Source organism: Myotis lucifugus, unplaced genomic scaffold (genome assembly GCF_000147115.1).
Source record: "Myotis lucifugus unplaced genomic scaffold, Myoluc2.0 scaffold_610, whole genome shotgun sequence".
Classification (NCBI taxonomy): Eukaryota; Metazoa; Chordata; class Mammalia; order Chiroptera; family Vespertilionidae; genus Myotis; species Myotis lucifugus.
Window position 1 is genome coordinate 52,278 of NW_005871658.1, and position 17,602 is coordinate 69,879.

The following is a 17,602-nucleotide window of genomic DNA, read 5'->3' on the forward strand; positions in this document are numbered from 1 at the left end:
TGCCAGAGAAGAGGCAGGAGGAAGAGGCTTGGTGCTGGAAACCTTGGGGTTGGAAGTCAAGTGACCCGAGATGCATCTGGTGGGGTCAGGGTGTTCTTCACCCCTCGGTGCTGAGCTGCGGGACTGTCCTTCCTTGTGATGGGGAGTGGCTGGCCATGGGGTCCAGAGGGACATGGTCACAGTGGCCACAGGGGCAGTGACCCAGCCCTTGGGGTCACGGTGCTGCTTCACTTTTCTCCCGGATTCTTCTGCTCGTCTACAGCTGGCTCGCCACCTACCCAGGATGGTTCACAGGGAAAGCCACACTGTAGTTTGGGGTGGAAATGACCGTGGCCTGAGTTGGCTCTCTATAGCGCAGCGGGTACCAGTGACCAGCAGAGGTTGGGTAGGTGCCAACTAGAAGCGTCAGGGGCTGGTACCCAGGGGGATGATCTGATGGTGGTTTTGCATTAGACAGTGTGGGCAGGAGGCCAGGGAGTGGGCAGGCTTCCTGAGCTGCTCCGAGCGGAGTCTTCCCAGCCCAGGGCGGGTTGGAGGCCTGTCTTTTGTGAATTTGTGTGCCTAGTGGTGGGGGTCGGTCAGTGCCAGACAGGAAAGCGCTCTAGCATAAGGCCCAGCAGCACAGCTGAGGGAAGAGAGGAACACAGACTAGAAGAACAGATGCCGAGCCAAGGGCTCTGGGAGCAGAACAGGGTTGGTGGTCCTGGGCCCAGGGGTTTGGGAGTCATCGCTTTTCACGGCTGCTCCCTTCACAGTGAACTCTCAGAAAAGCCCGCATATTAGGTGGGACCTCGGCAGCCTCATGGCCAAAGGAGCCTGAGCTGCTGCCTCGATCCAGGGGACTCATTTTCAAGCAAGGAAACCAGGGTCTCTGCCGTCAAGGCCCACGCATTTGCCACCTGAATTTCACATGTTTGGGGGCTTGCTCTCCTGAGAGGAGGCACAGCCTGATCCTTGGTGCTTCAGCAGGTCTCCTCACGTGTTAGGGTACCCGGACCCACGCCACGAGCTCCCATCCCCATCTTCCCCACTCGGCGAGCTTGACGGTCATGATCACCGTGATGTCCGAGTCCCAGGAAAATGCCAGCCCTTCTGGGCCAGGTCCCAGTCGGGGCCGAGGAGTCCATTCACATGTTTTATATAAAACCAGACTGTTCTTTCTCCTCTATCTGCAGCGACACACTGAAGACTATGTCTACCGGAAAGGCGGAAGAGGGCAGAACTGGGGAGTCACAGGAGGCTCAGTGTCCTGCTCCTAGGAAGTGAGTTGATTTCAGCAGCAGGAACTTCAACACAGAGCGGGAAGCTGCTCTTTCACGAGTGGGGAAAGCCATCTGGAGCAGGACCAGTGTGTGGGGCCCGCACCTTCCCCTCTATGGCAGGTCCCCTGTGCGCACCTCCCTCCCAGCTCTGAAAGAATTTAGAGTTTCTTTCCGTTCTTCCTCGGGGTTATCCTCTGAGGGATGGCGAATGCCAGCTGCCATGTCCTGTTGGAAGGGCAGACGCCTGGATTAGAGCCACTGAAGCAGGACTCTCAGGCTGTGTCTCCAGGTTTCAGGGCCTAGAACGCCATGTTTCTGTTTGGGAAGGAAGCGTGGGCCGGACACCTGGGCCAGCACCCATGGTCTTAGGTCACAGGAACCTCTTGGTCTTCCCTACATTCCTCTGGCGTCTCTGATTAAGGGTGGTTCACAAACACGTTCCCTTCTGCAGAGCAGCAGCCCAGGGGGTGGGCGGCTCGGTCCCCGAGGCTGCGGGCTTCCGTCCAGCAGGCCGTCCCCTGCGTCCGGGCCTGAGCCCCAGGAGCTGGGCCTTCAGATTGTCCTGCCCCAGCCCAGCCTTGAGGGCAAATCACCATGAATCCTGCAAGAGCTCTCTGTTCTCATCACAAAACCACATAATTTCCCACCCTCCGCCGGTCCCTTGTGTCGGCGGGGACATTGAGGCATCGCTGAAGAAAGTAGAGGAGTTGAGTCAGCACAGTGTTGCTCTGTGGCAGAGCCAGGATTAGAACCAGCTGCGGTTCTTCTTGTGACATTAGAATGCCTCCATTTCCAGTTAGCTGCACTGTATTACCCTTCAAGTTCATTGTTTTCATTTATTTATTTTTATTATCACACACACACACACATATACATTTATTTATTTTTATATATAGATATATATAGATATATAGATATATATTCATATATATATATATATAGATAGATAGATAGATATATAGATATATATTCATATATATATAAGGCTGAGGGAGAGAGAAACATCAATGATGAAAGAGAATCATTAATTGGCTGCTTCCTGAGAGAGAAACATCAATGATGAAAGAGAATCATTAATTGGCTGCTTCCTGCACGCCCTCTTCTGGGAATTGATTCTGCAACCTGGACATGTTCCCTAACCTGCTGGGGCTATTTTAATTTTGCTTAAACCTCACCTGAGGGGTTTTTTTTTTCATTGATTTTTTGAGAGAGTAGAGGGGAACAAAGGGTTGGGGGGAAGAGAGAGAGACATCAATATGAGAGACACATTGATTGGTTGCCATCCAGCACACGCCCCCAGTGGGCCCAGGGATAAAACTGCAACCCAGGTACATGCCCTTGACCCAGAATCAAACCCTTGACCCTTCGTGCTTGGGCCACTGCTCTTACCCCTGAGGCACACCGGCCAGTGTCCACTCTTTTTCATCCACATGGCCCAGCGGGCTCGCCCTGTTCCCCCCTCACCCAGATTCCTCAGTGCCCGGAAGGGCCAAGTCTGCCCGCCTGTTTCACCTATGGGGAGCTCCAGCAGAAAGGAGGAGGTCCCGACTCTCCCTGACAGGGCCCTGGGACGCACAATTGCCAGCACACCTAGATGAGCACAGCACCTCTGCCTGTGCCTCCCAGTGATGCAGAGTGGAGGCTGCATGTGAGGTTCTGTTTCCCGAGAGGCTAGTGCGGGTTTCTGCCACAAGGAACGCTTCTCCGGTCCCTGGGTCTGTGCGAATGAACTGCAAATGGTGCTCCTCGCCCTGAGGCCACATGCGACACACATTCGGTGCTGAACCCCAAGTTAACGGCCGCTTCCCCGGCTGGAGGGGCAGTGGGGTTGGCAGTGTCCTAACCCTCTACTTCTAATAGGAAAAAGCGCTGGAGCCGAGCCAGAGCCTTCCTCAAGTTCTTCCAACGCCAGAGAGACGGCTCACGAGGACAAGCCAAGTCACCCCCAGACAGCCTTCCTGGGCCCCTGGAGGCCATGCCATCGTGCTCATACTGGGAGGAGGAGGGAGACGCCCGCAGGGGGCCCCCACCAAAAGGTAGGAGGGGCTGGCCTGGCTGCAGGAGGGCAGTGAAGGGGAGGATCTCAGGCCTCCCTCGAGGTCAGGGCAGAACCGACGAGATGGAGCTGGGTGCGCACACGTGTGCTTGGAGCCTGAAGGGGCTCCCCACACCCCCGCCTGCCCCCGAGGTGTGTGAACACCCAAGTAGAACATGTAAGCCCACGTCACTGTGGTGGCAGTTTCCTCCCAGAACCATTTAGTTCCTTCAGCATGAGAAGCCTCCCCATCACCTACACTGTGGTGGGTCCTCGAGTATCCAGAGCGGATCTCCATACAGTTACCGCAGAGACACGCTCAGGAGAGGATGTGTTTGGGGCTTCTTGTCTCTGTCAGGCCTCGGATGAGCCATTTCTGTAGGGTCAGCCCCCATGTAACACGTCAGGACATCTGCCAGGCCTTCAGCCAGGCTCGGGCTCTGCTCTGTCTGTCCCTCTGAAAAGCAGGTGCGGTTCTCTTCTCCCACCTGACCTGGCCCTGAGTCCTCCCACCAGGGGGCGCGGGACCTGCTCCCTGAGGCCTGTGGTGGGAGTGAGCCAGAGGTTCCTTTGGTGGATTTGTAGCTGCATGTGCTGCATGTGTTTCCTGGGATCTAAGAGGCTGTCAGCTGAAAGCTGCCCGATTTTGTGCTCATAGAAAGAAAGTGACCGGGTGGTGGAGGTGACGGTTTTGTCAGAATCGCCACCAGCCGACAGTGCCTGGGAGGGATGTGTGTGTGTGTGTGTGTGTGTGTGTGTGTGTGTGTTTTCATTGTGTGTGTGTGTGTGTGTGTGTGTTGTGTGTGTTTTCGTTCTGGCTCCTCATTGACATGTATCACGTCATGAGCTGCAAAACGTTCTGAGAAAAAACTGCTTGACAGATCCCCGCTGTGGTTTGATCGGTGAGTGAGCAGGTCAGGGGCTGCAGTTAGTAGCAGCAGCCGTGCGAGGGGGCTTTCTGGGCTCAGCAGCTTTCGGTAGTTGACCCGCTTTGTCCGTCTCCTTGAGTTCTAGCTGCCGTGGGAGGTGGGCTCCATTCCTGTCCCCCGTTCAGAGCTGGGAGGGGAGGCTTGACCAGGGTCAGCACTGGCCCAGAGCATCAGCGTTGGAGCTGGGACCTGAACCGGCGTCTGACAGGTTACGGGCCCGAACTCTTAACCGCTGTGAGCACTGCCTGCCCTTCAAGCTGCTTGGGTCCCTGAAGATGCTAAACCAACTTGGGGCCCCAGCACTGAGGAGTGGGTCCCTTGTCTGTGGTGTGAGCTGTGTCAGCAGGTGGCGCTGTGGGGGAAGAAATAGCAGAGGTGCAGCTGTGCACTTGAATCCTCCATCAGAACTGGAGAAGTCCTTTCTGTTCATGTATTGACGTGTTGAGGAAGTTACTAGACCAATTGTCTGCTCTCATAAGACTAGAACTTAAAGGTTGTGAGGGCTAAACCTAGAGGAGAGGATGCGTCGGGATCTCAACTGGAATAATGCTTGAGCATGAGGGTGTTTTGGTATCAGATAGAGGTAGGTATTTTCATTGTGTGCACAGTCATCCTGCCATGAGAGGCTGTGAGATGTACAAGAATGATTAGTGAGCCCTGCCCGTTCGTCTCAGTGGTTATAGCATCGAAGGACCGAGGGGGCGCAACTTAGATTTCCAGGCAAGCCCACATACCTCGTTTGCATGGTTGATCCTGGCCGGTTGGGGTTTGTGAGAGAGGCAACCAGTGGATGTATCTCTCTACAATTGATGTTTCCCTCTCTCGCTCTCTCCCTCCCTTCCCCTACATCCTCCCATTCACTCTCTCTCTAAAGACCAATGAAAAAAGATCCTCCCGTAAGGACTTTTTAAGAAGAAGTCTTATGACTGAGATGGACTATTTCACTGCACGCAGCAGGCCAGAAACATGCCACTAAGTGTCCCAAGGGTTTTGGAGAGGAGCCGGAGTTAGTTGTGTGTGAGACAGGATGTCAGGGAGCCTGTCATTAAAATGGATGAGTCAGCGCAGCTGGTGTGGCTCAGTTGGTTGAGCATCGTCCCATGAACCAGGAGATGACCTTCTGATTCCCGGTCAGGGCACATGCCGGGATGCGGGCTCCATCCCCAGTACGGGGCGTGCAGAAGGCAGCCGATCCATCTTTCTCATCATTGATGTTGCTATCTCCCTCTTCCTCCCTCTCTCTGAAAATCAATAAAAACACATTGGACCAAAAAATGGATGAGTAAGAAAAGCCGCACCCTACATCAATAAACACCCTTGCTTAATAATTTCACCCATTGATGTGGAAAAACAGTCTCAGGCGTCAACTCCTTGAGCAATACAGAATGCTCCTCTGGTGCCACGTAGAGCCCTGGCTCCAGCTGCCACTCCAACACTTAACTGGAGTCAGAGCAGAAAGGCTTCACCGGGCCCTGATGCTGGTGGTGCTGGGGGGAATGTTGCCGTCTCTCCCGGGCTGCACAGGATTCTGATTTCCCAAGTACATTTGGCGAATGTAGCATCATTTGTCCATTATTCAATCCATTTACTTGCTGTTTTCTGTGTTTTTATGCTTCCTCCCTTGGTTACCCGGGATGACAATTTAGCAAAGGGGCAACGAAAGAGTGCCTTTTGGAGCAGGAAGAAGCAGGACAAAGTCAAAGACCAGCCTCCAGTGGCCAGCTCCGCTTGGTCTAAGATTCTCAAATCCTGCACATCTGGGCACATCCCACCCTCTCCTCCCTAAATAGCCTCTCCCTTTTTTCCCCACCCCGAAGATTTATAATCCTTTCCCTTTATCCCTGTCTTGATCATATACCCTTTATTTCTGAAAATTTAAAAAAAATGTTTAAAAGAAGAAGAAAAAAAAATAACTCCCACAACAACAACAAAGCCCTAAGAAAACCAGTCCACTTGGAAAAAGAAAAGTCCTGAACCTAATGGAAACCTCAGTCGCCATGACAACAAGGCCACACCAAAGCAAAGGAGTCACCATCGCACTGCCTTAGTGGCTTGATGTGTCCCCTACTTGGACTCTTGCACCGGCTCTAACTCCTGGGCTACCACAGCCTGGTCCTCCCTCCACCCATCTCCGTGGGCCCAGTTGGAAACCCGAAGTCTGTCTGGCTTGGCTGTGTCTATCCATCTCCGCCGCTCTGCTCCTCATGGTGACGTCACCCAGTGGATGCCTGATGTCAAGTGGTAAGATTTCAGTGCTTCAGACATCACGGTGGGTGTGACATTGAGTGGCTGAGGGGCAGGGGGGCAGGTCCTGGGAGAGTGAGGAGGGTCCCGCCATCCCGACAGTGGGTGTGGCTCCGGGCGCACAGCCCCTGGGCTGCCTGGAGCCAGATGCTGTGCAAAAAGCCTGTGCTCGTGCTCCCGAAGCTCCACCGCACGCCTGTGCCACTGGGATTGGAGAGCCCATCTCCTGTCCTACTATGAGGTAGTTGAAGGTCTTTGAGGGGTTTTCCTCATGTTTTTTTTTTTTAATTAGGATTCTGTTAGGTTTGACAAGAGTGTATGTTCATGGTAGAAAATTCAGAGATTGCAGAAAACACAAAATACAAGGTAAACTCATGGTGCAGTCAAAGTCAGCATGCAGAGAGGAGGACTTCTTAAACAGACGGTTGTTTTGGTGACAACTGACTTGTTTCTCAAATCCTAAGGGTGCCCTCCTGGACCCTCAGGGTGTGGACCACAGTTCTCGCATGGTCCGAGGCAGACTCGGGCCAGGGTGCTTTGAAATCAGGGATCTGAGGACACAGTGTCTCACAGCGGGTGTGCCCAGGAGTTCATGTGTTGGACTTGTGCCAGCATTTGGTGGAGCCTCGTGAGTTGGTCCCTCAAGATCTCCCAGCTGCTCAGGGCCCCCACTGTGAGCCATGGGTAGAGTGGAGGCCTCCGCTCAGGCCTGCTGCCAGGGCCTCCCACTCAGACCACAGCCCGTGAGGTGCAGCCCCACCTTTGTCCCTGGGCTCCCTGGGCCTGGCTGCCTCTGCTGCTAGGCCTCGGTGTGGTCGCCCCACCTTGGCATGGGGTGTTGTAGCCCCATTTCTCACTGTCCTCCTCTGCCCCAGCCCTGGGGACGCGATACTGAAGGGAGGGGCCCCCCACGGAGGCAGCTTTGACCACTCAGATGACTCTGCTGACCCGCACCCAGGTCTGGCGTCCTGGCCAAGGGCGCTGAGGGAGCTGGGCCGACGCTAGGTTGTGAACAGGCCGAGCAGGAGCAGAAACTTTGGTCCTGGCCATGTGGCCTGTGCGGGGGACGCCCTGGGGGAAGGGCTCTCCGAGGACCCTCCTGCCCTCACTCCCGCCTCTCCGTCCTTCCTCTCTTCTCTGTAGGAAACTCCCAGGTGCCCGATGACCGCCAAGGCACCTGCTCAGAAACACCTTCATCTCCTGACCCGCGGGGGCCAGGCAGGCGCACCTGCCAGGAGCAAAGGGAGGATGCCTTCCAGTCTGTGCCCGCAGGAGGACTGTCAGCCCCCCGGGGGAAGCTGCTGAAGGCGGGGGGCGGTATGTGAAGCCCAACTTGAGACCTGCTGAGCCCGAGGCCCAGCCAGTGCGCCCTGAGGCAGTCCCCAGTCCCCGGAGCCTTTCTCTGGGCAGAGCCAGGCCGCCCTCCCCCCTCCCCCCACCTCCCGCACAGCTGCCCGCTGGTGCACGTCCCTGAACAGGGCGGTCAGCCTGGCCTCAGCCCAGCTGCTTGGGACTCACAAGCCACAGGCCGGCAAATAGGAGTCTCCCTGAAGGCGGGGTTCTGAGGACTCAGGGGGCAGAGAAACAGCCAGCCACACCCTCTGCCCCAGCTACTTCACGGCCTGGATCCCCAGTTCTGACCACTGGACAGGAGGCGCTTCTCACTGGCTCCCCCAAAGCAGGAGAGGCTGGCTCCCCTGCAGCCTCCGCCATGGCCCCACCATGGCCACGGGAGGTGGCGGCCGCAGCAGCTCCAGCCCCAGCACCGCGCAGTGACTGCAGCCCCGGCTGCCAGGACGAGGCCTCAGCCCGGGACGCTCAGGGCAAGACCACAGAGAGGGGCTCCCTGCCAAGAGCCCGGGCAGCTCTCTCGACGTGGCTCCCACGCCAACGGGCCCCTGAGAACATCGGTCGTGGGAACAACTTAGAGTGGCTCCCACGCCAACGGGCCCCTGAGAACATCGGTCGTGGGAACAACTTAGAGGGCAGGCGGGCGTCGCCACAGCTGCTTGGGTCCAGCAGGTGGAGGTCAGAGGAGGGAGCGTGGCCGTGGTGACTCGTCTCCTGGGCCCCCAGCTCCTGAGGCTTCGAACTCCTGACGCCCCTTCTGACCACCAGGGCCCCTCTCCCGTCGGCCTGAGGGGCCGGGAGCACCTTTGGAACGAGGAAGGGTCCCCCCACTGCTCCCATTTGTTCTGTTAGTGACAAGGCTGTCACACTCCCACGATGGCTGCACGGGTCTGACCCTCCAGCCACTGGTATCCTGGGAACAAATCCATGTTGGCCTGTGGTGCTCGCAGTGCAGCAGGAAACCCACTAGCTGAGGCAGACAGTGTGCCCCTTAGAACACGTGTCAGCAACCTGACCTCCATGAAAGCGTCCATGTGTGTGCGGGCGTGGGGGAGCAGGTACATGCAAGCACGCTCTCAGGGCTGGGCCCTGTGGTCGGAAACTTGCCTCCATCTCCGGAAGCCTGGTGCTCCCAGGAGAAGCCCAGACCGGCCAGACTACCAAGACCTCACGGCCCTGGGTGGACCCTGGAGTCGAGCTCACTGTTAACCCAGAGCGTTGCCGAGCCAGGCCTGGGCCCCACACTCCTGAGCCCAGGCCCCGGCGGCCTTCCAGGCAGGTGGCCTCAGGCTGTGCCTCTCTCCAGCTGGCTCCTGGGCCCCCCGGACCTGCCCCCGACCTGCCCCCGTGTTTACACGGGCTCTGCCGCGCCTGGCGCAGAGAGAAGCCCTGCCCGCCCCCTCCCAGCTGGGCCACAGTGTCACAGTGTGCAGAGGGGAGCGTGTGCGAGAGGCGGGTGCAGCCTGATTGGTAACGCGCGGTGTCCACCATCCAGGATCACATCCAGGGATAGAAACCCAATTTCATATATTCCATACCCGAGCAGGCACTCATGAAATAGATGTTTTGAGGTGTCCCCCAAATGGATGTACCACAGGCTGTCCCCCCAAATGTACACGCACTGTAACAGCTGATAACTCAGTTTTCGCTCCTTTTCAGGGTTAGCGGATTTGACGTAAGGGGTGAAGCCAGACTAAGCTTTGAACCAAGAAGCTGTATCCTCTGGACTTTGTTATGGGGACACATACAGGATGAAGTGTCTGGTCCCGAACGGGCCCCAGTCCAGGCATCCAGGGCCGCTGTGGACAGAGGATGCGCAGAAACACCGAACGCAGCGATTCTGGGTGTTTGCGGTTCCATTGCTTCAGCAGCAGCAGCGCCTGGACCAGAACGAACGCAGCCCCGGAGTCGCAAACATCAAGAATCGTTCCTTCGGTTCGGTGTTTGTGCGCATCTCTCTCAATAGCTGCCCTCGATTCCTTGACTGCTGGGCTTTGGGCGCCTCAACTTTGACTTTTTTGTGTCCCCATAAAAAGCCTCGTGGAGACGTGTTCTTCGTTCAAATCTTACAGTCTTCACCCATTTCTTCAAATCTGTTCAACCTGAAAAGAAGTGAAAATTAAGTGCGTTATCAGCTGTTAATGTGTCTACATTTTGGGGGGATACTACATGTACATTCAATGGAGACAATTTTCCATCACAGGTCTAATAGCTTTGTACCTGTTTTGTGGGGACACTTTATATTTACATTCTGTTGGTATCATTTTCCATCACATCCGACCTGTCTGTATCTGTTTTGGGGGACAGCCTGTATTGACATTCCATGGAGACTCAATGTCCATCAGCATCCTGACCTCTATATCTTTTTGGGGGGACACCTTATATTTACATTCTGTTGGTGTCATTTTACATCACCTGTCTTAGGTCATTGTACCTGTTTTGGGGGACAGCCTGTATTGACATTCCATGGGGACTCATTGTCCATCAGCATCCTCACCTCTATACCTTTTTGGGGGGACACCTTATATTTACATTCTGTTGGTGTATTTTACAACATCAGTCTTACGTCATTGTACCTGTTTTGGGGGACAGCCTGTATTTACATTCAATGGGGACTCATTGTCCATCATAGCCTGACCTCGCTATACCTTTTCTGGGGGAACAGCCTATATTGACATCAATTGGCATCAATCTTTCTCCTGTGGTCTCATAGTGTATATTTGGCCAGTTTCCTGACACATCCTTTCCTGTTTACTAAGGTGCTCTCCTGGGATGGGCTTAGCCTGGGGATGGGGTTCTATAAAGAGGTTTTCCTTTGGAATTAATGTGCTGCGTGTGCTAATGTGTCCTGTCTCCAAGTATTTATATATATATATTTGAAATACCTATTGATTCTGGAACACAAGGATGGGTTTGTAATAAAATGAGTTGGAGTAGAATTGAGTCCTGGATTTCCTCAGCGCTCATGACTGGCAGCGATGTCCGGGCTCCGGGCTCTCCGCGTCTGCCCCCCGGGTCCTGGGCCCCTGGAATCCAGACCCCCCCTCGGCCAGGAGGCCAGAGAAGGGGAAGCCAGGTTTCCTGTTTCCCAGACAGCCGGTCTTCCCTGGCCTTGGTGTATTTTAAGTCCCTCTAAGTGGAATCCCATTTTGATTTGGGATTTATATCACATTCAATGGGGACTCATTGTCCATCAGCAGCCTGACCTCTCTAGGCCATTTTGGGGGGACACCTTATATTTACATTCCGTCGGTGTCATTTTGCATCACGTGTCTGACCTCTTTGTACCTGTTTTGGGGGGACAGCCTATATTGACATCAATTGGCATCAATCTTTCTCCTGGGGTCTCACCTGTAGTGTGTATTGGGCCGGTTTCCTGACACATGGTTTCGTGTTTACTAAGGTGCTCTCCTGGGATGAGCTTAAAATGATCCTTGGGTTTTCCAAGGCCACTCAACTAGGAAGAGGCCGAAGAGGGAGGAGGACGGCAGGTGAAGATCCCCCCTGACCTGACCTCATGGCGGCCCGTCTGGCTGCCGCCTGCGTGTCCTTCCTCCCTCACCAGCCTCTTCTGTAAGGTGCCTCCTGTGGCCTCCTTTCCCCTTCTTTCCGAGGCCCTGCCCCTGGGGGAGCCGCCCCCTCCGCGAGCTGCCCTCCCCAAAGCTGGGAGCCAAACTGAGCGTGTGGACCCCTGCAGGCCGCCTCCCCTGCGCCATTGGCTGTTGCAGGGTCTGACCCTGCCCAGTCACCCCTGGGAGCTCTCAGCCTCTGTCCCCTGATTCTCTCCCGCCTGGGACAGCTCTTCAGGGCGCACACTGGCCGGTCGCTGGGTCACCCCCCACCCATCCCTTCCACAAACACTCATTGAAGCTCCCTGTGTGCTCGCTCCCGGGTACCACCGTGGAGGCTGCCCCCTCCCTGCCCCTCTGCAGGGCTGAGCCACCTGCTCCCCAGCACTGACCGCTCCTGAGCTTCCGGCCTGAGGTCGCTGCCTGAGACCCCTGCCCGGGCTGCAGGCGTCCCCACTGTCCCTGGCTCCTCTGGGCACCCTGCTTATCCAAGGCCACCAGCTGTCAATCACAGAAGCCAAAGCCTGGGGTGCGGGCTGGACCCCTCCTCTCTCCACTTCCCACAGGTGGTCGCTCCCCTGAAGCTGGGTCTGGAATGGATCTGGAATGTGCCCGCCCCTCTTAGCTGACTGTTCTCATCCCAGGTCCCCCGGACACCCCTGATCCTGGGTCTTGGCAGCGCCTGGCCAACTGGTCTGCCTGCCTCCCACAACTTCTCAGCCCCCGGGCACCTCTGGCATCCACCCCGCTGACCTTCCTTTGTGAACCTCCCTCCCTCAGCCTCCACACTAGCTACACCGTCCTTCTGCGGACTATGTGTTCCATGTGACTCACCTCGGGGTGCACCCCACCCGCTCTCACCTGCCTCCAGCCCCAGAGAAGCTGGTCGTACCCACAGCTCTCACTGCCATCTTCCCAGAAGGCTCCCAGCACTGCTAGCCCAGACCTCTCCTGGGAACCCCCAGATCTGTTCCCAGCTTGGAGGTCCCAAAGACACCTCCACCCCACAATGCTCAGCACACCATTCACCCTCCTCCCCCACCAAAGCCTCTGTGCTCCTCCTCTCATCCCCTCTCTCCATTTCCCCCAGACCATGCTGGGCATCGCCCTCTTAGAGGGGTTCTTTCCAAAGGCTGCTCCTCTGGTGTAGGGTTGCCAGATAAAGCACAGAACTTCCAGTTAAAGTTGAACTTTAGATACACAACTACTAATTTAGTATAAGTTCATCCCGAATATTGCATAACATGTACTTATATGAAATTATTTGCTAAATCTGGCCATCCTATCAGGGCCTGGCCAGAAGTGGAAAGTTTGATTAGTGAAATGACTATGTTTTAAAATATAAGCTGTTTATATCATTCATCCATCTACCTCCTGATCCTCAACACGTACTGTTGCAGACTGTGCCAAGCTCCAGGCATTCAGGTGTAAGCAAATGGAGAGGATGCCTGCCATCACCAGCAATTCCCTCTGCCCACAGGCTCCACCCACTTTGGTCTGCACCTACCCACTGTTGTCCTAAAGAACACTGTCAAGTGTCCCCGTCTCAGGAGTCGGCCCAGCCCTCCATGACAGCAGGCTTTCTTTACCGGGCACTGAGCACAGCCCAGGCGCTCCCCTGGCTCTGTCCCCTGCCACTGCCAACTCCCAGGGGACTGGGCATGTATTTTACTGGCGGCTGGTGGAGCGGGTTTAGGGCACTCTCAGGCTTAGTGACTATTTTTGACTGAGTGGTCCTTTGTCTATGCCTGGGTCTCTAACCTTCCTGGTGCCCTGCCTAACATCCTTTCAACTAAATGTGTTCTGTTGAGATGAGCGAGACTTGGATTTCCTGCTCGCAACAGGGAACCCTGATGAAACTCGGGCTGGGGAGCAGTTTTTTGAGCATCCAAACCAGAGGAGGGACCCCTCAGAGCGCCAGTGGCCGGCCTCCCAGAGAGCGTGGCCCCTGGGACATCCGCGTTTGGGGAACCGACACATTTGAGTGTTGTCTTCCCAACACTTTCTCTCTGCTTTATTTCGTTGCATGCAGACCCTGGCCCTTCGGAGTGAATACTGTCAGTTGCCCACCCAGCAGCTAGTCCAGGATTTATTCATGTGCTAGTTAGTCAGAGGGTGAATGAAGACATTTTCCAGATAAAAGGGGGAGCAGACACGGAGGAACCGTTTTAAATGGTATTTGCAATTATTAGGGATAGACTTACGATAGAATATGAAGTAAAAAATGCAAGATTAAAATGGTATCTTAAGCAAGGTTAGATTGAATTATAGATATAGATACAGATATAGATATATCTAGATATAGATGTAGATAGAGATTGAGATAGAGATAGATGTAGATGTAGATATAGATACAGATATAGATATATCTAGTTATAGATGTAGATAGAGATAGATATAGATATAGATATAGATACAGATATGGATATAGATATATCTAGATATAGATGTAGATAGAGATAGATATAGATGTAGATATAGATATATAGATATAGATATAGATATAGATATAGATATAGATAGATACAGGGTGTCCCAAAAATGTATACACACTTTGAATAATGATATATTCCTGTGGGAAAGAAACATCCATTGAGCTATATGAGCTGTTAAAGTGTGTATACGTTTTGGGGGGAACACCCTGTATATGTCTGTACAGTGAAAAAACAATGGCAGGAAGGATGCCAAGATCCCAGCGTGGTTGTGATGGGCAGTGGGAAATTCAGTGGTTCTTTCGTCATTTCTCGGGTTTTCTGTTATTTTCTAAGCTTTATTTAGCCAACGCGAAAGCTCTGGGTAGAGGAAGTTTCCAAGCGGCAAGGATTCTCCGAGATGAAGTCAGCATTGAGCTGCGGTATCTGAAAACCTTTCTCCCGAGCGGAGGCCCTTTGCATTTTCCCCGTGAAAAATTCCATTCGCTCCAAGAGGCCGCCTACCTTCTCCCGGAAAGCCCCAGGGCCTCAGGTTTTTCCTCGCCCGAAGGAATGACGCCAGGCGCCGCGGGAAGGAGCCGGCGTCCCGGAGTCGCCAGGAAGCGCTGGGCCCGCTGGCGGCGAGCGCAGGCATAGAACCCTCATAGGCATCGTGGCCGAGCCAGAGCCTCAGCTGGCCGGTTAGCTCAGTTGGTTAGAGCGTGGTGCTAATAACGCCAAGGTCGCGGGTTCGATCCCCGTACGGGCCAGAGTGCTCTTTTAGCAAAATCCACTTGCCAATTCTTTTACAGCATATTTAAAAATATGCGTTTCAAATATGGCTTTTGAGATCTGTAAACCGGCTGCAAACAGGAGACAGCCGCGAGATCATTCCGCACTCCTCCTCAAACCTGTCGCAGCGGCCATTGTGGAGGGAGAGCAGGATCCCGCGCACGGCTCCAGTGCCTGGCCGCCCTGAGGGTCTTTCTTAGGACGCTCTCAGAGGCTACCCACAGTGGCTTCCCCATGCAGAGCTTCCAGGGCCCTGGGTGGAGACCCCAGTTTCCCGGAGTCCTTAGAGTTGAAATCCCGGCTTGTAATTCATTCATTCCACAGATGTTTATGGAGAGAGCCTGGGGCGCGTCCCGCACAGAAAGCGAAAGACGCAAATGACAGCCGCTCTGGAGACAGTGACCAGACCCGAAGGCCGTGTTTTTAGGAGGGGGTCTGGTGCGGAAGCCTGTCTTTCATTTGTTAGTGATTGTTAGAGAGCTTGCATGTGCCCTGACCTGGGAATCGACCTGGAGGTATCAGGACGACACTCCAGCCAGCTGAGCCGCCAGGCCCAGGGCTTCTTGCCACTTTTTTGCTTTTTCAGAGAGCTCTTAGGCTTCACATTTCTTCCTCTTGGTTCTGCAGTTTGCATCCAGATGGCAACGGAATTTATTTCCCACTCATGGCTCAAGTCTGTAGGTGTGTAGTCAGGAGTGTTTAGATTAGCAAAAGCCAGCTTTAAAAAACAAAACAAAACACAAAACACCCCAAAACATATCTTTATTGATTTCAGAGAGGAAGTTGAGAGGCAGAGAGGGATAGAAACATCAACGATGAGAGAAAATCATTGATCTGCTGCCTCCTGAACTCCCCCTACTGGAGATTAAGCCCGCAACCAGGGAATGTGCCCTGACCGAGAATTGAACCATGACCTCCTGGTTCATAGGTCAATCGATGCTCAACCATTGAGCAACACCAGCCCGCCAGCTTTTAAGGTCAATGTCCTTTTTAAAATATATATATATATATATTTTATTGATTTTTTACAGAGAGGAAGGGGGAGGGATAGAGTTAGGAACATAGATGAGAGCAAAACATTGATCAGCTGCCTCCTGCACACTCCCTACTGGGGATGTGCCTGCAACCAAGGTACATGCCCTTGACTGGAATCAAACCTGGGGCACTTTAGTCCGCAGGCCAATGCTCTATCCACTGAGCCAAACTGGTTAGGGCAGCCAATGTCCTTTTATATCAGGGTCCAGAGCAAGGGTTCCAGACATCTTTGAAAAATCTCCAGTGAGGCGGTAGCTGGCTTGGCTCAGTGGATAGAGGGTCAGACTGAAGGGTTCCGGTTGGATTCAGGTCAACGGCAGATGCTGGGGCTGTGAGCTCAAGGGGCATCCAGGAGGCAGCCAATCAATGATTCTCTTTCATCTCTGATGTTTCTCTCTCTCCCCATCCCTTCCTCTCTGAAATAAATAAAAATATATTTTAAAATAAAACCTTCAGCCCAGACTGGTTTGGCATCTTTGAAAAATCTCCAGTGAGGCGGTAGCTGGCTTGGCTCAGTGGATAGAGGGTCAGACTGAAGGGTTCCGGTTGGATTCAGGTCAACGGCAGATGCTGGGGCTGTGAGCTCAAGGGGCATCCAGGAGGCAGCCAATCAATGATTCTCTTTCATCTCTGATGTTTCTCTCTCTCCCCATCCCTTCCTCTCTGAAATAAATAAAAATATATTTTAAAATAAAACCTTCAGTGAGAACATCTGTAACCAGAAGGGGGCCTGGTCTTGGTGGGTCAGTTAGAAGAATCTGGGGCTGCTGACACCAGGCGTGGACTCCTGCCCATGAGCTGCATGTCACACCTTGGATGTCTGTGTCAGGCTCCTTGCTAGATGCAGGGACACACAGAGGAGGCAGCTGAGACTGCTGCCCTCAGCGCACACACTTTCCTGAACGAGGCTTGAAGGGGTCCAGAACATGCCTCTGTGACATAAAAAACATTTTGAGCAAAAGGCATTTGAATTCCTGAGCAGTCTTTTCTGCCTAAAAAAGCAGAGCCTTCAAAAAGAACGCAGAAGAATGCAACTGTCATAAATCGCCTTCCCTGGGAGCAATCAGGAAAGACTAACTCAGGACACCTAAACGCATTGTCACAAGCTATCATCGCCCCACCTACTGCAGGGCGGGGCCTATTCACCTTCCCAACAGCCCCGTTTCCCGGGCGCCCCCGCTCCCTCCTCCTCTGGTAAGAGAGTGTACAGCCCACACTCTAACTGCCTCTTTGAGTCACTTTTATTTTTTATTTTTTTAAAATATATTTTTATTGATTTTTTACAGAGAGGAAGGGAGAGAGATAGAGTCAGAAACATCGATCAGCTGCCCCCTGCACACCCCCCACCGGGGATGTGCCCGCAACCCAGGCACATGCCCTTGACCGGAATCGAACCGGGACCCCTCAGTCCGCAGGCCGACGCTCCATCCACTGAGCCAAACCGGTTTCGGCAGAGTCACTTTTATTTTCCTGTGAATTCTGGCAGGTACATGAATAAAAACACATTGCATTTTGTCTTTTCTCTAGTTAACCTGTCTTTTATCAGTTTAATTTGCAGGCCCTCAAAAGCCGAACCGAAATGGGAAGAGGAAAAGTTTTTCTTGCCCGACACGTTTCAAAAGCTGCCGGAGGTGACCCCTGAAGGTGAGGTCAGTCCTTGACAGACAGGCATAACCGGCTGGTTCTGTCGCGGATGAGGGGGCGGGGCCAAAAGAGGGGCGGGGCCAAAAGAGGGGCGGGGCGACACGAGACCCCGCCCACCGACGTCTCCCTTCGCGGTCGCCTTCTGAGGCTTCTGGGCCCGCCCGGCACTCGTAGCCGCCCGTTTCCCGTGAGGCGAGTCTGAGCCGCCGTCGCCCGGCGGCCCCGGTTCGAGCTCCGAGCCGGGGGCCCCGGGCCGGAGCGGCAGCGCCGCGCGCCTGGCCACGCTGGGCCCCGATCAGGTGCGGCAGGTCCTGGAGCAGGTGGCCCAGGC

General features: G+C 54.2%; 1 protein-coding gene, 1 long non-coding RNA gene and 1 other non-coding gene across 3 annotated transcripts in view; all 3 read left to right on the plus strand.

Moving 5' to 3' along the window:
* The first annotated feature begins 1,195 nt into the window (after window positions 1-1,195).
* LOC102421443 lies at window positions 1,196-6,665 on the plus strand. The gene is made up of 3 exons (XR_002826746.1): window positions 1,196-1,262; window positions 3,123-3,298; window positions 5,873-6,665. It is a non-coding gene; the product is annotated as an uncharacterized LOC102421443 (long non-coding RNA).
* Window positions 6,666-11,337: 4,672 nt separating this feature from the next.
* ZNF839 (zinc finger protein 839) overlaps window positions 11,338-17,602 on the plus strand; it is a 17,481-nt gene continuing 11,216 nt past the window's right edge. The window contains 3 exon segments of the mRNA XM_023745980.1: window positions 11,338-11,393; window positions 17,186-17,271; window positions 17,464-17,600. Of these exon segments, the coding sequence (XP_023601748.1) occupies window positions 11,338-11,393; window positions 17,186-17,271; window positions 17,464-17,600 (279 nt within the window).
* On the plus strand, window positions 14,497-14,570 carry TRNAI-AAU. The gene has a single exon. It is a non-coding gene; the product is annotated as a tRNA-Ile (tRNA).